Source organism: Protopterus annectens, chromosome 1.part1, assembly GCF_019279795.1.
Source record: "Protopterus annectens isolate FY-2018-M chromosome 1.part1, PAN1.0, whole genome shotgun sequence".
NCBI classification, from domain to species: Eukaryota; Metazoa; Chordata; order Ceratodontiformes; family Protopteridae; genus Protopterus; species Protopterus annectens.
This window is the reverse complement of record NC_056726.1, coordinates 761,653,813-761,677,955: the sequence shown is the minus strand read 5'-3', so window position 1 is coordinate 761,677,955 and position 24,143 is coordinate 761,653,813. Positions and strand designations below refer to the sequence as shown.

General features: G+C 41.9%; 1 protein-coding gene across 1 annotated transcript in view; it reads right to left on the bottom strand.

Annotated features, from left to right (window-relative positions):
• KIF24 (kinesin family member 24) overlaps positions 1–24,143 on the bottom strand; it is a 2,255,161-nt gene that overhangs the window by 434,154 nt on the left and 1,796,864 nt on the right. The window contains exon 9 of the mRNA XM_044087249.1: positions 4,544–4,615. Within this exon, the coding sequence (XP_043943184.1) occupies positions 4,544–4,615 (72 nt within the window). The remainder of the gene's footprint in view (positions 1–4,543; positions 4,616–24,143) is intronic.

Genomic DNA, 24,143 nt, shown 5'->3' with positions numbered 1-24,143 from the left:
GAGTAGAGTAAAGGAAATATTTTCATTCCCCGATAGAATAATAGGGTTAGTTAGGAACAGATGCGAAGAATAAGAGGCAATAATTAATCTGGGAGTATTCTTCTCGCACAAGCTGTGTTTGAACAGGGGAACCAGGCAGAGGTGTCTACATTAACTTTGCTATGTTTATTTTATTTATTATTTATTTTACATTTGTTAACCGGGCTAGTCTAGCTGGATATATTTCCATTTTCAGTAGAGGCCCGGGGAGAAAAGCTCCACATATAGAGATAAGAGATATATCATGAGCTCAATTAACAGATTACAGACTGGTAGGACTTAGACAATGAATATTGTTACCCAAACAAGAATAGGACTTAAAAATTTCTAGACAATCTAAATGACATCATAATGAATATTATTACATAGTTTAAAACAAGAAAAAAAATGTAAGACCAAGGAAAGAGAAATGTACATTGTTACTAAAAAGGAAAGGAGTTTAACTTTCTGGATAATCTAAATAACATCATATTGAACATTATTGCTTATTTTAACAGCAAGTAGAGAAAGTGGAAGACCAAGGAGGAAAGAGAAACAACAATAGAGAGAGAGAGTAGAGTTATAAGAGATACAAGTTTACTGGAAAAGAGTCATAGCCAATAAGGAGGAGAGGTATATGAGAGAAGTATGTAGGGTGGAAGGAAGCTTAGGGGAGAATGGAGGAGGCACAACAGAATAGGGTGAGAAAAGAGGGTTAAGAGGGGAATCAACATTTAGTCAGGATTAGAGCAGGGACACATCCAGTGGCTTTTGAGGTATGTTCTGAGTTTTTGTTTAAACAGAATAGTAGATGGAATGGAAGTAAGTTCGGTAGGAAGTTGATTCCAGTGTTTACCTATGGAGTTTGAGAAGAGGGAGTCACCAGCTAGGTTATTAGATTTGGTTAGGGTAACTAGCAGTTTGCTAGATGAGCGGAGTGAGTTCAGATTAGTATATGGGGTTAAGAGGTTAGAAAGTACAGGTGTGTTAAGAGATTGGTAGAAAGCTCTTTGGACAAATGTAAGTTGGGAAAGAAGTAACATGTTTGTCAGTTCAAGCCAGTTCAGTTGCTGCAGATTCAGACAGTGATGAGTTCTGAAAGGCTTCCCAGTAACAAATCTAGCTATGTTATTGTAGGTAGTAGACAGTTTGGAAATATTGTTTTTCTTGTGCTTTTCTTTGTGCTTTATATTTACAGCCACTGGCTAAGAAAATAAGGGACTCTCAAAGTCAAGTTTATAAATGGCATGGTAATCAAGAAAAGTTAGCTTTATTTACAGATGATACTAGTTTGAACTTGATAAATCCAGAAAACGACATTGTGATGTTGTCTAACATTTTGTGACTTTTTCCAAGTCTTTTTGGGATATAAAAATTAATGAAGACAAAACAAAGGCAGCAGCAGTGAACAATTATTCACTCAAGAATCAGTTCACCAGTACCCATATTTAATGGGGACACAATAAGATGAAGCATTTAGGTGTATGGATTAAAAATAATTCAGTTATGGCAGCTAAGGAAATATGGGAACAGACTAAATAGATAATACAAGTACTGAGAAACTGGAAGCTCGATTATGGATATCAACAGTACGATACAAGAAGTGAAATATTTTAGTCCCTTTATATTTATGTACTGCTCAGGCATATTTTTATCAATCGGAGGATAAGTTGTACATGATAATTAATAGAGAGTCGAAAAATCTATTTGGGAGGGGAAATGGGCAAGAGCTAACTGAGATAGGTTGATCCTACCCATACAACAATGCGGTTTAGGATTACATGATATAATCTGATACTTTAAAGCTACACAATTAAGACTCATGTACATAACACAAGCAGAAAGTTATAAATCAAAGTGGAAAGGGATGATGATGAAACGGGTGAGGGAAGTTAAATAAAGAAAGAGTCTGTTTTTTGAGTGTAGATTCTTAAGGAGAATAACAAGAACCATACAACATACAGTATTATATTCATAAAGTAGCAGAAAGTGTTCTAAGAACTAAGCTAACAAATGAATGGAGAAAGGAGATTTTGTCAATAGGCATGATTGCAAGAAGGGGTACAACAAATAGGCAAGAGAGGCTGGAATTTTCTGGAGAAAACTTGCAAAGGTACTAAGGTATTGGGACAAATAATTAGAGAGCGAAAGTTAGTAGAATAACATAGGGCAAAGCAAAAGTTTGGACTGCAGGTTAGAGACTGCCTAAAAGGGACTGATATCAGAGAAAAGGAAAAGAGAAAGGGACAGGGAGTGGTAGATGAAAGACCAGCTCTGGTAGAGTTTTTATTCAAGTCTAGAACAGAAACTGGTGTTAAGAAAGGATGATTAGTAGGACATATAAAATATTGTATAACTGAAAGAATCAATCAAAGGAGGTTAGCAAAAATTTGGAAAAGAGACTAGAAAGACATTTTACAAAAGAACAATGTGAGGACATCCATTTGGCTCTCAAGTATGTAACAAAATCTTGGAGGTTTACTTGAAAATGTTTGCATAAGTATTTTTATACCCCAAGCAGACTTTAGAGAATTTTTCTTCATGTAGGTAGCAAGTGCTGGACGTATTATAGAAAAGACAAAGGCAATTGGGGGCATGGGTTTTAGGAGTGCAACAAGTTGGCAGATTTTAAAAATTCCCCAGAGAGTACTCTATTACAAATGCTGGGAGGAGGCCAAATGGCTGTAACTAAAGAACTCTTGAGCTGGGACACAGGATCTGACTTGTCTAAATATATTAAGGCGTTAAGTTAAATGCTATTGGCTATGAAAAAAGTGTTTCTAGAAATGGAAATCAAAATCAAAACCAGCTGTAAGTGAAGTACTGAACATTGTAAAAGGAGATAAAAGAACTGGAAATAGGATCTTTAGAAGAGGGAAGGATAAACTTGCATCAACATAAATGGAATTTGTGGGAACAATACATGCAGAATACTGTGCAGGAGGAGAAATTTGGTTTAAGGAAAAGCAGGAATTGAGTGATTAAAAGTGGAGTGACTGCTAATTGCTAAAAAATAGAAAGCATATATGTATCGCACAATGCATTAAAATGAAAAAAATGTTAATATGACTTGTTTCTTTTTTATTAATGTATGTGTGTATATGTCTTAAGTGATAATTTTACAAAGTTGTTTAAAAATACATGGTTTCAAAAACATAATAGGACAGGGCAAGGAAGATAGAAAGTTGCATAAGGAATAGCTGCTACAATCAGTGTGACTGTACAACATGAGTCATTTTCTATCAGTGTCTTTCTATGTACCAATACAACATATGTCACAAGATGGGTTGCAAACTGGCTCAAGGACAGAACCCACAGGGTTAGAGTTGCTGGTGCCATGTCAGACTCCAAGCCGGTCACAAGCGGTGTCCCACAGGGCTCAGTCCTGGGCCCCTCTTGTTCGGCATCTACTTTTCAGAAGTGCAGGCAAACATAGGAGGATTGTGGCTGACAAAGTTTGCAGATGACTGCAAACTGGGCGCCATAGTTGAAAATCCATCAGACACAGATATCCTTCAGAGAGGTCTCATAGAAACAGATAACTGGTGCCAGAGCCATGGCCTTAAGCTAAACGCCAAAAAATGTATAGTCATACCCTTTGGTAAAACAAGGTAACCCCAAGTTACCACATAGGTGGCAATCCATTAAGCACAGAAGAGGTTATCAGGGACCTGGGGACCCAAGTTGACAGTAACCTTTCTTTTGACACTCACATTGCCAAAGTGGTTAGGAGGACCTTCTACATTGCCCACCTGATTATGAAGGGATTCATATCCAGATCAAGGGAGGTCATTGTTCCCCTGTACTCTTCACTTATTAGACCAATGATTGAGTACAATGCCCCATTCGGAATGTATCTTACCCGACACCTGCAGCAATTGGAAAGACCCCAAAAGTTCCTCACCAAAAGGATAAAGGGGCTCAAAAATATGCCATATGCTGCCCGACTGAAGAAACTCCAGCTCTATTCAGTCGCATACCGTCTGCTCAGAGGTGACCTGTGCCTGACATACAAGACCATGTCCAACCCGGAATTAATGGACATGCTCCACCTCAAAAAATCCAAATCCACCAGAGCCACAAGAGCAAGAGACTTAAACCTCAACACGGATATAAATAGGACGTGCTGGAGGTACAGATTCATCACCCAGAGACTCCCTATGCTGTGGAACAGAATCCCGGTCCATGTGAGACAGGGCACCTCACTGGCTCTGTTCAAGAGGAATCTTGACCAGTGGATGGGAGATTGTAGGTTTACCCCGGGGATCATCTCTGTATCACTGCTGGACAGAGGCACGGCAAACTAATGGGTATAGTATTCTTCAACCTAAGGGGTGGTGAAAGCCACACAACTCTGGCTAGGCTTATAAATGCCCTAGGGCAGATAGCCTAGTATGAACCTATGAACCTATGAACAAGCAATTATTTAAATGGAAAGCATTAGAAAAAGACACAATAATACAAACTATATGGCAAACATTTGTTTTGAACTTAACTAGGTCATCATTTCAAATTGAATGCTTACTTGGGTCAGCTTGCTTTGTCTAAAAGGAGTATGTGCATGTTCCTGATCCAAAGCACGAATGCATTCCTTCAACTGTTAAAAAACAACAGAGATAAATTAAATCAAGTACTAATAGGGGTGAACATTTTAATCAGCAACATTTGCTCACTTTTGTTATGCCAAAATTAAATCAAGATTTTTTTTTACTGTGTTTTATGTATTTTAACAAAATTGTGAAGCAATTATAAGGAGAATTGTTTGGTGAGTTTTTTTTTATCAATTGCAACATGCTAAAAATGATGGCAGTATTGTAGAGGTAACGGGCAACTTCCATCACAAACAGACAACAGTATCGCAGGTTACAATACATGTCAATAACAGAGAGACTATATTTGTCTTTGTGAAGTTTCTTTAAATTTATTTTTCTGCTAAATGAGTAAGTACATCAGAAAAAGTATGCCTTTTTCCAGGTTTAACCTGAAGAGTTGCATGTATCATATCAAAGGGGAATCAAGCCAACAGTTAAAAAATGGTTGTAGTATTAGCAGGTTAAGAGACATAATACCATCATCAAAATCATTCAGCACTAAAAAAATGGTTAGTAGTATTAACAGGTTAAGAGACATAATACCATCATCAAAATCATTCAGCACTAAGGATGTCGTAGCTGCTGTGGCCCTCCTTAGTGCTGATTTCATTTTTTTTCTGTTTTGGTTTGCATTTTTCAGCACTTGCTTCTGTTTTGCTTGGTTATCATCAAAATCATCATAAACCCCCTTTTCCCATTTTTCTACATGGGGTTGGGATGCCACATCATCTGTTGCCAACTCTCTAGATTCAGTGCCGCTCTACTTCCTCCTTTGACATGCATTCCTGTCTACTGCAGATCTTCTATTATACAATACACCTATCTCTTGACTGGATGTTCTAATTTCCTCCTGACTTCTTCCCGTCTCTCCCAAGTCCTCATCAAATCATATTCAGCTTTCCTCCACATTCAACCAAATCACCATAATCCATTTTCCTTGACACTGACTGCTACGGGGATAATTTAGCTTCTGCACTGATGCCTTACTTTTCATCTGTCCCAAAGTGTGCATTTTACCACCCATCTCAGGAATTTCATCTCTATCATCTCAAGCTTTCTCCACTGCTCTTCATTCACAGTCCAGATTTCCATGCTACACAGAAACACTGGTTTCACCATTGCTTTTAACATCTTACTTTTCAGCTTCTTTGGCATTCTTCTGTCATATACTACCCGTGGTTGCAGTACCCCTAATTCTAGCTTTGACCTCCTCATTCACTACCATTCACTTCGATTCTCCTCCACCACACCTCCTAGATACCTGAAGCTATTATAACCTGTTCCACGATATTCCCTTCTATCTCAATTTAAGCTTCTTCTGAATTCCCCCCATCTGCTACCACAAGCACAGACTTATTTTTACTATATCATCTGGACAAACCACTTGACCTGGAGGTTGTCATCACCCATACTAAATTAGTTGGAGTCACTACTGATGGTAATCTAAAACTTGAAAAACAAGTAATCTTCGTAGTATCCCTGAAGTCCCAAACAACCCAATAAACAAGTATAGTGGGTCCAAAAACAAAACAGTGTAAGAAACTTCTCTATGTGGAAGATATACCTAGTTAATCACTATATATTAATCAGATCAGATAATGGTAGTAGAAATAGCAAACTTAAAACTCGTCATAAGTAAAAAAAAATAATAATAAAAAACAAGAAGTTATGTACCTACCATAATGTTCCATGTTAGTTGTCCTCCTCTCGCCTTCTTTCTTGCTGGTTGGGTTCAGAGCCGATTCTTGGCTCCGACTCGGCCATTTTCTAAAGCTCGAGAGCTAATTACTAGCTCGAGGCCTCAGTATATCCCATAATGCCTGGCGCTAGATCCCCAGATCTCGTTTGGAAGACCTAACACCATAACAATACAGAAGGACAACTGTCCAAATAGCTAGACTTCAGCTATAGGGCTAAAGAAAGATAGAGGACATAAATCGGGTAAGACTCAGCCAGTGACAAGACTCGTAGGAGGACTCTTCTCGGTCTATCTAGGCTAGGGGGGTGGAGGGTGGAACGCAAGAAAGAAGGCGAGAAGAAGACAACTAACATGGAACGTTATGGTAGGTACATAACTTCTTAATGTTGTTGTCTCTCTCGCCTTCATTCTTGCTGGTTGGGACAGCGTCCCTAGCACCTTAGTCCTGTGTGGCTCATCGGAACAGACTCTTCAGCATAGTGGAACCAAAATCAGCTCTACTCCTAGAGGCCACATCCAATTTATAATGTGAAATGAAGGTATGAGGGGTGGCCCATGTGGCCACCGCACAAATGGCTTCCACTGGTAGTCTTGCTTGAAAGGCTACCGACGTAGCTAGAGCCCTAGTAGAGTGGCCTTTAGGTTTAGCAGGGAGTTCTTTATTCCTCAACTGATAAATAAGGGTAATAATACAGGACAACCACCTGGATAAGGTTACTTTAGACAATGGTCGACCCTGCTTGCCCTTCGCATAGGACAGGAAGAGTTGGTCTGATTTCCTTATTTGCTCAGTCCTATGCAAATAGAAACGTAATTGCCTATGAACGTCCAACTGGTGTAATTTGTGATCAGCTTTGTTGGAATAATTTGGAAAAAAGACTGGTAGATCAATAGATTGATTCAAATTATTTTCAGAGGGGACCTTAGGAAGAAACGAAGGATTAGTCCTGAGTGAAACCCTATCCTTATGGAAAATTAGGTAAGGAGGACGAACACATAGGGCTTGAAGTTCAGAAACTCTCCTCGCTGAAGTAATGGCCACCAAAAAGAGGGTTTACCAAGAAAGCAATTTCAAGGAACAGGAAGCTGCCGGTTCAAAAGGAGGCAGTATCAAGGAAGCTAGTATCAAATTCACGTCCCACAGAGGCGGGGGATCTCTCACTGGAGGCCTGAGCAAGATTGTTCCTTTAAGAAAGGCTTTGCAAAGCTTATGGGACATGATGTTGGTTTCTGACAGGCCCGTATGGAAATTTCAGTTTGCTGCTAATTGAACTCTAATAGTGGCAGAAGAGGAGCCCGCTTGAAAAAGTTCTGCTAAAAAGTCTGGGACGTTATGGACAGGGGCCGTAAAAGGATCTATATTTCTAGCCTCTGCCCAGAAAGAGAAACGTTTCCACTTACTAGCATAAGTCTTCCTAGTTGTAGGTTTATGCGAAGAAAGGATAATCTCACGCACTGAATGGGAAATGCTGGGAAGCCTGGCTAAGGTTGGAAGTGGAGCAACCAAGCAGTGAGGTTGAGAGACTGAAGAGATTGGTGCAGCCTGCCCGACTGATGGATCAAGAGGTCCAGAACTGGGTCCAGATTCCAAGGCTGCTCTAGAAGGTGACAATGCAGGAACGGGAACCAGATTTGTCGAGGCCAGTAGGGAGCAATGAGGATCATCCTGCACACCAGCACAGTAGATTTCTGAATTAGTTTGGGAATTAGGGGAAAGGGTGGGAATGCATACAGAAGTCCCTGGGGCTAATCGTGGACTAGATCGTCTCTGGGGGAGTGTCCGGGCAGAGGGAAAAGAGTGAAGAAATTGTTGCACTTGCTGTTGAGAGTAGTTGCGAAAAGGTCACAGCAAGGCTGACCCCATTTGCGGAAGATTTTGTCCGCTACTGTCCGATTGAGAGACCACTCGTGAGGCATGAGAATAGCTCTGCTTAGCCTGTCCGCTATGAAGTTGGACTTGCCAGGGATGTGCGTTGCTGTCAGAAACCGTTGAGAGGAGGTCGCCCACTGCCATAGTCTGAGTGCTTCTCGACATAAGGGATAGGACTTGGTTCCGCCCTGCTTGTTGATGTACCACACTACAGACATATTGTCTGTCTGAATTGCAATGGTCCCAGTGGGTGGAGAGTTCTGAAGAGCTTGCAATGCTAAAAGCACCACCCTCATCTCCAAGACATTTATGTGCAAGTGGTACTTGTGGGGTTGCCAGATGCCCTGGACAGTCCTGCCCTGAAAATGCCCCCCCCCCCGATCAGGGAGGCATCCGTGGTCACCGTGGCAACTGGAGGAGGAAGGACAAATGGTCTGCCCTGGGGTACTGATGGGGAGACCATCCACCAAGTCAAGTGGTCTTTGCATGACTGCGTGATTATTATCCTGTGAGACATAGGAAGTTGTTGAAAGGACCATTGGGTGAAAAGCATCCACTGGAGAATCCTCATGTGAAAGCGAGCCAGGGGAACTAATATGATCGCTGCTCCCATGAGACCCAAGGTTTTTAGGAGGAATCTGGCCTGAATCTTTCTGCATCCTAATTCTACCTGTACGTGTCGGCGAATGTCTGCCACTCTGTCTATTGGAAATCTTGCGGACAGATCTTTCGTATTTAATCTTGCGCCTATAAAGATTAAAGACTGACAAGGCGACAATGCAGACTTTTCGAAATTTATTGAGATACCTAAGTTGGAGCATGTTTGGATGGTATAATCCTGGCTCTCAGCAATTGATGTCTGTTGGTAGCAGTAAGGAGCCAATTGTCTAGATATGGAAACACCTGGAATTCCTTGCCATCTCAGGTGAGCGGTAACCACTGCCATACATTTGGTGAACACCCTGGGGGCTGTGGTGAGACCAAAGGGCAGGGCTCTGAACTGGTAATGACTGGCTCCCAGACGGAAGTGGAGAAACCTTCTGGAACGCCTGTCCATTTTGATATGGTAGTACACATCCTGAAGATCTATGGAGCACATCCAATTGTCCTGACCCAAAAAGGGTCGAATGGACTGAAGCGTGACCATCCAGAACCTCGTTCTTTGAACAGACTTGTTTAGTCTGCTGAGATCCAAAATAGGTCTCCAGTCCCCTGTCTTTTTTGGTACCAAAAAGAACTTTGAGTAAATTCCGGATCCTTGCTGGTCTGCTGGGACTTGTTGGATGGCCCGTTTTTTCAGCAGTTTTGAAATTTCTTGTACTGCCTGTTCCCTTAGACCGGGTGGAACATCTGGGATGGGCTTGTTCGCTTTTAAGGGGGTGGGGACAAAGGGGATTTTGTAACCTCTGGATATGATAGACCGTACCCATCTGTCTCGTGTGATGAGACGACAGGCTTCTGGGTACAGAGACAATCTTCCCCCGACTGCCTCCGAAGGTGGGCAGCCGGGCAGCCCCTCAGGTGTGCTGGAAGGGCTTGTCAGAGAAAGATTCTCTGCTGCCCTGATTCTGCAGACCCCCTCTGCCCTGCGGGTGGTGTCTATTGTTGTTCCCTCCTCTGCCTCTGGAGGGAAACTCGCCACGTGTGTCAGGCACGGCTCCCTGGGGTTTCTGGAACCACATCTTTCCACTCTTCTGACCTTTAGGGTATGGTCTAGAGGGAGTGGAAAAACGGACTCCCACGGCAAAGAGAGTCTTGCCTTCCTGCTCACACCTGGTAAGGGTATCTTTCTCTTGTGGTCCAAACAGAGCCGAACCATCGAAAGGGGTATTGGTGAAAGATGCCTTGAAGGGATCAGCAAAGTTACATAACCGCTTCAACGCATGTCTTCTCAAAGCCACGCCTCTGCCTGCGGCCCTACTCGCCCCATCAGCCGCATACAAAATGAGCCGCATGGAGGAGTTGATGACTGAATTAAGAGTCGCCAGCTGGGAGTTAATCTTGTCTTGAGCCCCTGCAGCTGATGGATCTTGAAGGGTATCTCCTAGCTCCTTAAGGAGATCCCTCTGGAGACGGGTGAAGTGGCACAAGTAATTCAGCGACCGCATGGAGAAGGTCGCTGAAGAAAACATCCCCTTCCCGTATCTGTCCATCTTCCTAGAATCTTCATTAGGGGGATGGACAGGTACAGAACTGTCAGCCAACTCCTTTTTCGTGGCCGCTGCTACCACCATGGCATCAACGGGGACACCCTTTGTCAAAAACAGTTTATCTTTAGGGGCCATAATAAACTTGGTGAGCCTGCGGGGGTTGGTTCCAGCCTTCCGAGTCACTACTTCCATCAATGGATCGAAAGGCGGAGACACCCAGGAGGTGGAGGGGCGAGAACCAAATGCGTCCAGGAATATCGACTCGTCCTCAGAAGGGTTAAGGGCAGTCCAGTTCCCCCTCTGCCTAAGGATCTCAAGGATGTCTGAGAAAGAGACATCTTCAGAGGGGGATCTTGGGGACCCTTCCGAATCCTCCAAGTCGGTATCTGATGTGACAGACTCGGGGAGTCAACATGTTTCCTCTTACATTTCCTCTTTCAAGGGGGCTCCTCTGAAATTTCAGGGGAGGCCTCGGAAGAGGAAGATACACCTAGTGGCATGACCTGGAGCGTTTGATCCCCTCGCTTGGGGTCTGGAGGAGGGGCAGAGACCGAAGCAGGCACCCTGGGGGAGGAGCCGAAGGGGCTGATCGAGGTGCAGACTCAGAAGTCAGCATGCTCCTCATGACCTCGAAGGCACCCCTGTCCAGCAGAGAAGAGGGTCCCCGCTCCGAAAAGATGGGAATCCTCCCCGGCATCGAAAGGGACGGCTCCGAGGCCGATGTAGGAGCTGAGTTTACCTGAGCCGAGGCTCTGAGATGAAGAACTGGGTCAGACAAGGGTCTGATGCCACTCACCCCCTCGGAGCTGACGAGGGAGTCTCAGTGCCCAGATCCCTCCAAGGATGGAACCATTGAAGAAATTGGAGCAGATGATGGAGCCGAAAGGTGAAGCATCGGAGCAGTTTCCAAGATCTGAACCCCAACAAACTCCGGCTCCGAACTGGCAGGAGGAGTCGGAGGAGGAACTACTTCAGGAACAGCCACAGCCTGATGAGGTGGGCTAGTTAACATTTTAGCCAGGGCCTGCGATTTGAGGAGTCTACTAACCACTCTCTCCAAGTCATGATCGGATAGCCTCGAGGACCGAGAAGAGTGGGACCGATGGCTCCATTCAGATTGTAGTAAGGGCGACCCCGGAACCGAGCGAATCGACTATAGGGATGGCGACCTAGATCGCTTACGGCTCCCTGACGGTTCCGACACCAAGGTCGGAGCCGAGTGAGATTTAGATACTTTGGTTCCGGCCAGAACCGAAATAGAAGCAGACGCTCCACCTGGCGACGACTCCATACTGGGAGCCGACGGCTTGGTGGGCTTAGGGGTTTTCGCTGGCTGAGACTTCGCCGGAGACCCCTCGGGTTTAAGTAACTCCCTGAGAATCAACTTGTTCCTACGCTCCTGCAGGACTCTCGGACTAAAGGCATGACATACCGAGCAAGAGTCCTGCAGGTGTAGGGCGCCCAAACAATAAACACAAGAAGTGTGACCGTCTGTCAGAGACATTTTCTGACAGCACGAGTCACACTTCTTGAACCCTGATACCTTGGTATCCTATGATATGCTAAAGAAAAAGGGATACCAACTGAATAATATTAGACTAGTGTAAATAAACACACATGCTCACACACACACACACACACACACACACACACACACACACACACACACTAGTCCTACACCTTCACACAAAAAATTAAAGAGAGTAACAATACTAGCAAAAATAAAAAGAAAATTATCTTTAAACTACAAAGGCTAAACACTACTTCCTACTGGAAAAAGGTTTATAAAAGGGAAGGGGCGGCCTACTTTAGGGAGATGGGGGGGGGGGTGAAACTCTCTAATTAAAACGAGTTTCCTAAAAGGCAGAAAACACAGGTACTACAACTAATCTAACAGTACTACACTACTAAGAACAAAAAAGCTTGAAATATGTACTGAAATTTAACAACTAATTATGACAAAAAGATGAATACGACCTGAGCCAGTAAAGCGCAACCTCGTAGCTGAAGCAGCAAACGTGATCTGGGGATCTAGCGCCAGGCATTGTGGGATATAGGGAGGCCTCGTGCCAGTAAATAGCTCTCGAGCTTTAGAAAATGGCCGAGTCGGAGCCGAGAATCGGCTCTGAACCCAACCAGCAAGAATGAAGGCGAAAGAGACAACTTAACATCACATAATTTGAAATATTGTACACAATTACTAAGTATTGGAAAGTAATCCAAGCAGGGTTGGCAGTCTGTTTCTAGTTGAAAATCCTTTATTAAGTACACAGACAAGCGATCCAAGTAAAACAAAAATCACAGTAATAGTTTCCTCGCAAGCTAACTATTTATATATATATATATATATATATATATATATATATATATATATATATATACACACACACACACACACACACACATGTTTGATCAGGCAAGGGTGTGGTTTATTGTGCTGTAAAACAAAGTGTTATTGGTATACATGTTAAATTCACATCCCTTCTCCCATCAGTGTGACATTCGAGCTGGTCCTACCCTACTTAGTAGCTGTCATGATAATATAACACTCCACAACAGAAGGAAGAAACTGTTGCAGAAAAAGATGAAGTCCCAATACTGGAAAAACTCCCTTATTAGCCTCAACAAAAAGTTGAGATCCCTCATCAAAATCTCTAAAGCCAGCTATTCATTTATTTTTTATTTTATTTTATTTTACATTTGTTAACCAGGGGTGTCAGACTGAGCCGAAAAGGCCCTTTTTCAGCAGAGGCCCAGGGAGAAAAGCTCCACATAGAAAAATTACAGATACATTTAGATATTTAGACATGATCAGTATACAAACAAATTACAATAGACATGTTTTTACAGTGGTATGCACCAGATCAACCTTTACAGTGGAGAGAAGTCAGAGTCCCTTAGCAGTCTGTCATACACGTGACGTTCTGGCTATTTTCAGCCATTTTTAGACCTCACCTGACCACCTACAGCCTACTCTCCAGGTGGTCTACTTTCCACCCCGCATAGTGCCACTTAAAGTGAGAATTGCAGCTATCCTATGAACTGAAACGGCAGACAACAAACTATTTTCAGCCATTTTCAGACCTCGCCTGCCCACCAAAAGCCTATTCTCCAGCTGGTCTACTTTCCACCCCCTACAGTGCCACTCAAAGTAAGAATTGTGGCTGTCCTACGAACTGAAAAGGCAGACAACAAAGTATGTATCTACTGCATCCTGCCTTTCACAAATAAGCTGTAAAGGGTTTTTTTGGTTAAATGTTAAGTAATAAAGGAACAAAATAAACAAAACTGGCTCTCTCTTGCTTGTCCAGTATGACTGCTGCTAAGGCCTCCCACCCTAGTTTTTCTAGCTCCTCAGCTACTTCTGTTTAGACTTCCCTCCATTTAGGTATTTTTTAGTTTGTTTTTTTCATTAACCAAAGTATCTCCATAGAATCTTTCAACTGGAGATAGTAGTGTACAAATTATTTTATTAGTCACCAAACTTATGTGACTGTTTTTTTCTCAGTGCTTGCACACAGGTTTCCTCCCACTCCGTTCACCCTTCGCTTCGCTCGGGCTCACTCTGCTTCCCTACCCCCATTCCTACCCACCCCACATCAATTACATTTATACTTCCATACACCCCACCCCCTATTACCTAACTCTGACCTCATTTCCTTTCCTCTAAACCCAACATCCCCCTAACTACCAACCCACTCCACACCCCCTGCATTTACATATCCCTCACCTCACACTCCCAACATCCATACCTACATCACACCCATCTAAGTCTCTTGCCCGTGGAAGTACTATGTCTCTTCCCCACTCCTCTCCAAACTACCTAACACTCTCTCTAGCATTAATAATACTGACAAACCTAACATCCCTAAACTCACCTTATCGATCTCCCAAGACTACACCAGTCACCAACGTACACTCTCCAACACTAACCTCCTATTCTGACATATCTCCAAGCCTCATTCAAACTAACCCTATCTTTCTCTTAAAACCTAAACACTTTTCTTATAACAACTCGACCCCATTCACATTAGCATACAAACATCAGTCTAACGTGGCAAGTAAAGGACCTTGGCAAATGCCCCCTATCACTAAACACTTTCTCCACCTATGTGGAGATATTCACCCAAACCCAGGACTCAATCCTACTACCCCCAAAAGCAATAATTCCCATAGATCACTACAATTCATCACTATCAACCTCCAAAGCATTAGGAATAAAATTCTGGAATTCCATGCCTGGATATCCCAAACTAAACCAGCTATGTCACTACCAAAACCTGGCTAAAACCATCCTTCCACCTGGTTGCTCCTGCCTTAGAGCAGATAGACCTTGCAAAAAAAGGAGGATGCATTGCCTTCTTCTTTCCACAAAGCCTCTCCATTACCCCCTACTCATCTCCAATACCCCAATTCTTAAATGCTGAAATACTAATTGCTTTCCTAAACCTAAATAACAACAAAAGAATATGTATTACAACATTATACTTAGCCCCAGGAAATAATACCCCACGTCTAGAAGAAATCTTAGCTTGGATCGCCTCAAAAATTAACAACAAAACAATCATACTTGATGATGTGAATATAAATTGGCCCAGTCAGGTAGATAGCTCCTTACCCCCAATATCAACCTCTACAACTTTCCCCAAGTAATCACAAATATAACCAGACCAGTTAAAAACAATAGCGGTGGCTCAATCATAGACTGGATCCTAGTTTCTGACCCCAACAAGTTCTCCAAAACAGGTACCCTTCCCTGCAGTATCAGTGACCACAACCCAGCCTATGCCATACGCAAGACATCCCAACTGCCCAACAACTTTACCCAAGTAATCACAAATATAACCAGACCAGCTAAAACAATAGCAGTGGCTCAATCATAGACTGGGTCCTAGTTTCTGACCTTAACAAGTTCGCCAAAACAGGTACCCTTCCCTGCAATATCAATGACCACAACCCAACCTATGCCATATGCGAGACATCCCAACTGCCCAACCAACATCATTATATACTACGGAGAACCCTTACTAATTTCAACCAATACACTTTTAATGACCATCTAAAATTTATTAACTGGAATATACTAAAAACCCTTCCTCTGGATGGAGCAGTTGAATTTTTTAATTCAGCCTTCCTAAAAGTCCTAAACTACTATGCTCCTCTGCGCTGCAAAAGAGTAAAAACAAAAAACTGCATCTGGCTCTCTAAAAGCACCAAGCAGGCCATGGTCATAAGAGACAAAGCCTGGAAAAAATGGCATACAACTACCGATCTCTCTGACCTCCAAAAGTACAGACATCTTAGCAACAAAGTTAAACATCTAATCATCAATGACAAAAAAGAAAACATTATATTAAATTGCAGCATAATTTCAAACAAAACCCAAAACAATTCTGGGCCTCAATATCCACACTATTAAACCCTGGTTCAAAAAGAAATCCCTGTCCACATTCTGAAAAAACACCCCTAGAAATTGCCACAATCTTTAACTCATACTTTGTTGAAACTATAGCCAAACTAACTGCCACACTCCCACCCCCACCTTCTAAAACTAACCACTCCACCAACTACGACCACCCAGTAGACCTACCCACTACCACATTTTCTCTCTCTTCAATCCCAACATCTACTACAAACAAACTCCTGCTTAAATTGAAACCAGGAAACAATGCCCCTGCCAACCTACCCCCAGAATACCTGAAAGTGTCAGCTCCAGCCATCTCCTACCCCATTAGTATACTCCTAATCAGGTCAATTCAGGAATCATATATACCCACCATCTGGAAGAAAGTCTACATTCTTCCCCTACATAAAGGCGGTAATAATACTGAAACCTCTAACTTCCGTCCCATAGCTATAGTGTCCCCCATTTCTAAAATCTTAGAAAAATGCATACACTCTCAGCTCCAGCAATACCTCTTAAACAATAATCTTCTATCTTCCTGTCAACATGGTTTCTGTCCCAATCATAGTACTATCACTGTTCTCCTATCCTTCACAAATACTGTTAACCAAGCATGCAATGAAGGAAAACTCATCTCTCTCTTCCTGGATCTGTCCAAGGCATTTGACACCATTTCCCACTCCCTACTTCTCTCCAAGCTTTCAGCTCTGAACTTGTCCCCACCAACTCTGCTCTGGTTTTCCAACTAGCTATCCAATAGAAAACAATCCACTAGATGGCTTGAATCTACCTCATCATTCCTTGACACCCCCACAAAAGTTCCTCAAGGATCCATATTAGGCCCTCTACCTTTCAGTATTTTCATTAAAGACTTTCATTCTTGTGTCCCCAACAACTCAGTTATTCAATATGCAGACGACTCAACTATAATTTCCACCTGCAAAACCATACCTGAACTACTTTCATACACACAGCAAGCATTGTCCTCTGTTAAAAGCTGGATGACTAACAATCATCTCACACTCAATCCAAACAAAACCAAACTTCTTCTCTTCTCCCCTAAGAAAACCACCACAATAAACAAACCAGGCTTCAAAATCTACTCATTAAACAAAACCACCCTAGAAACTGTTACACACACAAAACTGCTAGGTGTCACCATAGAAGAAGGCTTAACCTTAGACCAGCACATTCACAATAACATAAAAAAAACACCAGAAGCTGGGAACCCTCTATAGGCATAAACACTTCCTCAACCCCACTACCAAACAAACCTTGGCCACCACCTTTCTACTACCCTCCTTACTATATGGTGCCCCCCTCTTCACTAACATTTGCACATCCCTAAAAAATAAAATGGAAACCTCTTATAATAAAATTACGAGAATCGAAACTACTACCATCACTGTTTCTCACTGCACACACTCAAATGGCTTGAGCTACCTCAATACCTCATTCACCAGCAACTCTCAATAGCCCACAAAATTAACTATAAACCCCTTGAATGTCCAGCCTTTACCTCCACTCTAACTCAATAGCACTCAAACAGACCACTTAGATCACAAAATGAGACCCTGCTACTCGTCCAAAAACCTGCACTCCCTGCCGGACATTCACTCTACTCTTTCTGCATTGCCAAACTCTGGAATTCACTCCCTACATCACTCAGAGCCACCAGTAATGCCAGGTCCTTCAAAGATGGTCCCCATTCACAATTATCTACCCATTGGTAATGCTCCTGCTCCACATCGCACATTACCTGACCCCTTCCAACTGTTCCATTAGCAAATTTGTACCCATACTCTATATAACTGTTTATACTGTTATGACTGTTAGACTGTTATGTAATTCAAAATACAACTGTTCATTTTCTGTCATGACTGCTAAAACTTCAAAAATACACATGCCTTGCATTTTTAACTTGTTTTAGCTAATATTTTGTTTTTCCTTCTGATTTGTAACTTCAATCTGTAACCTAACTGTATGCTGAACTTGTATAATTTTCTGTTTGTTTACAGATGTCTATTCGGAGCTTTTCTCCCCAGGCCTCCACTGAAAATGGGCTCACTCCAGCCCACTGGACACTCCTGGTAAACAAATGTAAAATAATAAATAAAATAAAAAAACAAGAAAATATTAATTTAAAAATAAAAGTAATTAATAGATTTGTGGTGTACAGATGAAATTTGGAACATAGAATACATGCATAGTACACAGGTACAGTATTTACATTGTACATTAGCCAGTGTTTGTGAGTAAGAGTGAAAACTATTATCTAGTACTCTAGGTTTAGTATGTGTACCTTATCCGCTTTCACTAGCCTGGGGAGCAATCATGGCACTGCCAACTTTGCTTGAGATGTTGCCTAATGAGGTTTTTAAAGGAGGCTTTGGACGATGTGTTTTGTATGCTAGTGGGGAGAGAGTTCCATTTTTTAGACACTGAACTACTATATAGTGTGTCTCCAAAGCTACTGTAGTTGTTGGTGACTTCTAGTAGTAGTTTGCTTGATGATCTAAGAGGATTTTTGGGTGAGTGATGTTGTACTTGGTTTTTGAGGGCAGTATTTGGGGAGGTAATAGATGGAATGATAGAGGCAGAGCTGATTGTAGGTTAGGAGGTTGGGCAGTTCAAGCCAATGGAGCTGTCTCAAAGCAGTACAGTGATGAGATCTATATGAGCAATTTGCAGCAAAGCGGGCAATTCTGTTATAGCAGGCTTCCATTTTGCTTAGTTCAGTTTTGTTGATATTAGTCAGAATGGGAGATGCATAGAGTAGGGTGGATAGAAGTTGGGAGCGAGCAATGGCTGATCTTTTGTTGTTGGTAAGAAATGGTTTGATACAGAAGAGTGATCCCAATTTGGCATGTACTTTTTTAATAGTTAAGTTGAGATGATTATCAAATTTTAGGTGGTAGTCTATGGTTATTCCCAATAGCTAAGCCTGTGCCACTGGAACAATTGGAGTAGCATTTGTGGAGTAGATAGTGAATTGACTGTTATCAGTGTTTTTGTTAGAACTGGTTATAATCATAAGTTGAGTTTTCTTTGGATTGAGGATAAGTTGGGCTTTGGTAAGGTAGTTTTCATTGTCAGAGAATGCTAGTTGAGTTGTTTGCAGGAGGGTGGGAATGTTTTGTGCAACACAGATTAAGGTAGTATCATCTGCATACTGAATGATAGATGCATGCTGTGTGGAAGTATGGAGGTCATTTGTGAAGATTGTGAATAGTAGTGGTCCTAAGATAGAACCCTGTGGAGCTACTATAGTTATGGGCAGCTGAGGAGAGAGAGAATTTTCCCATTTCACAGCTTGGTACCTGTCAGATAAGTATCTTTGGAACCAGGTAAGAGTGGAGTTTGATGGGTGATATTGGTTTAGTTTGTTTGGCAGGATTTGGTGCGAGACTGTGTCAAATGCTTTGGACATATCCAAAAAAGAGTTGACACCTGCAGGCCTTCGTTTTTGACATGGTTTACTGTGTCTGTGAAGCAGAGGAGGGCTGTAGTGGTACTATGGGCATGTCTGAAACCATGTTGAGTAGGTGACAGGATGTTGCTGTCTAGGAGATATTTTAGCACTTGGGTATGGATACATTTTTCTAGGATTTTGGCCAGGGGGGAGAGTAAAGCAATGGGTCTGTAGTTATTAAGTTCAGTGGAGGTCCCGCCTTTATGTATGGGTGTAACATAGGATATTTTCCAGAGTTTGGGCACATAGTTTTCAACAACTGATCTGTTTATGAGAGTGGAGATTGGGATAGCAATAGCATCTGCTGCGTGTTTCAAGAAATAGCTGGGGAGTAGGTCGGCTGCTGTTGATGAGGTTTTTAGCTTAGAGAGCATGCTTTTGATTGAAGTGGTGGAAACTGTTTTGAGGGTAAAGCTTGTATTAGTGTTATTTGTGTTGTGGGGGGGGATAGTGAGGTTGGAACTGCCTGTGATACTAAGGATAGAATTGAGTTCACAAAGTGGGAGTTGAATTGTGTTTCGATGGGAACTTTAGTGTCAGGGGTGGTTGGTTTGGGGGTAGCCTTTTTTTGGTGGGTTTTAGTAGCTGGTTTACATTTTTCAAAAATTGTTGGGAGTTGTGTTGGTATTTAGTTTGTAATGTCGTGTAGTAGGAGTTTTGTCCACCTAATACATTTTTTTGCACGGTTGCGCAGTTCTTGGTACTTAGGCTTTGTGTTTCTTTGTGTTTTTGATAGTAAAGCCAAGCAGTGTCTCTGGATTTGATTTGTTTGGTTTCTTTACTGAGCCAGGGGGTTGTAGATTGTGCAATGGAGCGACAGTGTCTAGGTGTTGTAGAAATGTTTTGTTGAAATATGCTGCAGCCTGGTCAAGTGGGAGGGTTTTTTTTTTTGGGGGGGGGGGTCCAGTCACAGTTACAGAGTAAATTATTGAGGATCTCAGGATAGATTTGGGCCTGGGTTGGGGTGGATGTCCCCACTTATGGTGAGCCTGGTGTTAAAATGGTGATACAGATGTTGGAGTATGGTGATGAGTGTGAGAAAGTATTGTGTTTTTTTGGAGTAGGAATGAGAGCATATGTGTTTAGTTCTGAATTGGTCCATTATGTAGTTCTTGAACAATTATGGGCAGATATTATTATAATGTGCGGTGTCTGTATATGAGAGTGCATGATATAGTGTTGTGTTAATAAGTTTAGGGATATTGCTAGAGTGATAACTTGTGGAGTTATAATGAATTATGAGACGACAGACTAGACTTAGTTGTGTGATAGTCATGGTTATAAAGTTTAAGTTGGTTCTAGGTGGAGGTGTGGTTAGGAATTATAGGGTTGCACTATATGCAGATGGGTAAGTAGTGTGGGATGATGTAATAATGCCTAGTGGGAATGAGAGTGGTTGGGAGTATTTTGTGGTGAAGCAAATGGGTGTGGTGTAATGTGATCTGACTTGAGGAGGTGTGATTGGTGGAGGTCATGTGAGGTTGAGCTGTGGGTGTGGTTGCGATTACAATAAATGTAGAGGTAGTGGGGCAGGAGGGAATTGGGGGCAGTGGAGAGAGCCTGAGCGTTAGCAAGGGCGAACGGAGCAGTGCAGAGCCCACCAAGACAAGAGTAATGGGCAGCAAAAAGTACTTTAAGTGTTACTTTACAAATCTGAACACTTTAAAGAAATTCCTGAGGTCTAATGGCTTACCAACAAGCAGAATTCAATTGTTGAAGAGCACTTGTTTCCTGGTAGAAGACTAGTAGTTTAAAGATGGCTGCATGCTCAGCAGGATTCTAATATAGACTTAGTATTGGGGGAGGGGGATAGCAGAAGGGGTGTAAACCGGCTGGAATGCAAAGAAAACACAGAAACCAGACAGGCAATCAGTGAAGGCAGAATGACGGCAGGCACTAAAAACAACCACAAAGCCTTCTATAGTTATATCAAGAATCTCCACAGCAATACCCAGGTTTGCTCTGAGTTACTGCACAATGGTACCTCCTATACTGAGTCAACAGATATTGCCAGCATACTGACCGACAGATTCATGCCAACTTTACCTCTCTCTCCCTCCCTAAAGGACCAAACACAATACCAGAGGAATGCCAGGTACCCAGCATTACTACAGCACAGGTTAAAGCTGTATTGTCCAAGGCCAAGAATACAGCTTCCATGGACCTGACAATATCCCTGGATGTGTTCTACATGAACTACAAAGTGAAATGGCACCACATCTGTGTGCCCTGTTCAATCACAGCCTCACCTCAGGCTTTTTCCCTATCGAATGTCGCACTACTACAATCATCCCTCTCCATAAAGGGGGAGCGACTACAGACCCTAGAAATTATCACCCCATTAGTCTGACGAGGCTGATATGTTAAGGATATGGAGCGCATCATCATGGACTTAATTAACAAGGATATAGGGAATCACCAAACTCTAGATCCCATGCAATTTGGTTTTGTGAAAGGTAGATCATGCCTGCTCAACCTGGTTGACTTCTTGGAGTCAGTCACCAGAGCTGTGGATGAGGGCAAGGCAGTTCATACAGCCTACCTCGATCTGGCCAAGGCGTTTGATACCATTCCCCACTCAGGAGTTATTGAAAAGCCCATCAAACTAGGCATCAACCCCTATATCACTAGATGGCTTGCAAATTGGCTCACAGATAGAGCCCACAGTGTGAAAGTAGTGGAATCCAAGTCAGATTGCCAACCAGTCATGACTGGAGTTCCACTGGGATTGGTCCTGGGTCCTCTCCTGTTTAGCATCTACTTCTCGGAAGTCCAGGCCAACACGGAGGGACTCTGGCTGACCAACCTAACCACCATCTGGCAATCTAAAAATATATATAACTATATACATATACATAAACACATGCACAAAGTGCTTTAGAAGCAAGTTGGTCAAAAGATGGGTTACTATATACATGTCCCAAAATCCCTGACTACTGTGTCTACTTTTAGGATTGTTTTAACAATGAGTTAGACCCCTGGTTGGCCAAATTCCCAAAAGGTATTATTATCCATCAAGTTCTGCCATTTTTCCAGACCTCATTTTTCTTAGTGCTGTTCTTACTTCTTCCAGGGTGCGTTCTTCTTCCTCCTTCTTCTTAGGCTATGCAAGGGACAGTACACTTCCTCCTTCTTCTTAGGCTATGCAAGGAACAGTACACTTCCTCCTTCTTCTTAGGCTATGCAAGGGACAGTACACTTCCTCCTTCTTCTTAGGCTATGCAAGGGACAGCACTCTTCCTCCTTCTTCTTAGGCTAAGCAAGGGACAATACACTTCCCTCTTCTTCTTAGGCTATGCAAGGAACAGTACACTTCCTCCTTCTTCTTAGGCTATGCAAGGGACAGCACAGCTTCAGTAGGGGGTTTCTTCATTCAGAAACCTCTGGGAGTACTAGTTGTACTCTTTCCATCCGCCTTTGATGATCTCTGGAATGGTGAGCATATTCATGCTGGCATCCCTTATAAATGGTGTTTCTGCCTTGTAACCTGATAGAGTTTCTTTGTGCCATCTGCTGAGTCACTTTCTAGAAGCTGTTAGCATTTTCCTGACAACTTGTTTGCCAGTGCAACTGCTCTCTTGGCTTCTGATAGCCAATCCATATTCCTTCTTAGCCTGGTCTATCTTTTATAATTTCCCACTTCTTCCTGTAATCCTTCATTCTTTTGATAACTTTCTATACATCTGCATTGAACCATTACCTTATTTCTATACCTGCATCAGTCACATATCTGTTCTACAGTCTTTACACATACTGTTTGGAGACACTGACATTCTTATTCAACTCCATCTATTTACTCTTCCTATTGATGTGACAGAACTCTGAATATTTTCCTGAACTCCCATGAATTTTCTCTAGTCATCTTCCACGTTTCGCATGGTCTCTGTTGATGTTATAACCTTCTCTGAAAACAGTTTGAAGCTGATTGTGGTCACCAGTGAATTATGCTGGTGGCTGACAGTTTCAATGGGGATGACTTTGCAATCTCGAATTCTTCCTCAGTGCTATATTCCTTACTAGGAAGAAGTCTACTTGAGCTTCATGATAACCACTCTTACATGTGATCTTGTGACTGTCTCTCTTGGGGACAATCCAAAGAAAAAACTAGCACTCAGATCAACGATGTCTCAAGTCATATAGTTGGTGACCCCCCCCCCCCCCAAAAAAAAACAAGAAAAATGGTTTTGTTCATTACATCAGCTTTATCAGTTAACCTAACCAAATTTCTCAACATCTACTTATATATGAACATAAAAACAATTTACAGAAAAACACTAATATAACCAGTAATTCAGCATAACTGTATATAATAAGCCCAAATAACTATTTTTAAACAAAACAAACTATAAATGATTTCATTACTACTAATTTTATATATATATATATATATATATATATATATATATATATATATATATATATATATATATATATATATATATATATCTACACACACACACATGTATATATATATATATATATATATATATATATATATATGTTGCGTCTTTCGGCTTTTCCCGGTTAGGGATCGCCACAGCGGAACTCCGGTCCGCTAATGATTGGCAGTAGATTTTTACGTGCCGAGTTGCCGGCCCTGATGCACAACCTTCAAGGTCGCCCATTCATGCATGTCTCCACACAGACGATGCTCTAGCTGAGAATTGAACAGGACGTCTTACTGTGAGGCGACAACGTTACTGCAGCACCACCACCGCAGTATATATATATATATATATATATATATATATATATATATATACACATATATATATATATATATATATATATACATATAAATAAATATATATATATATATATATATATATATATATATATATATATATATATATATATATATATATACATATATATATATATATATATATATAGTTGTAACCCAAAATGTAGAACACATATTTGGTAACAAAGTCTTTG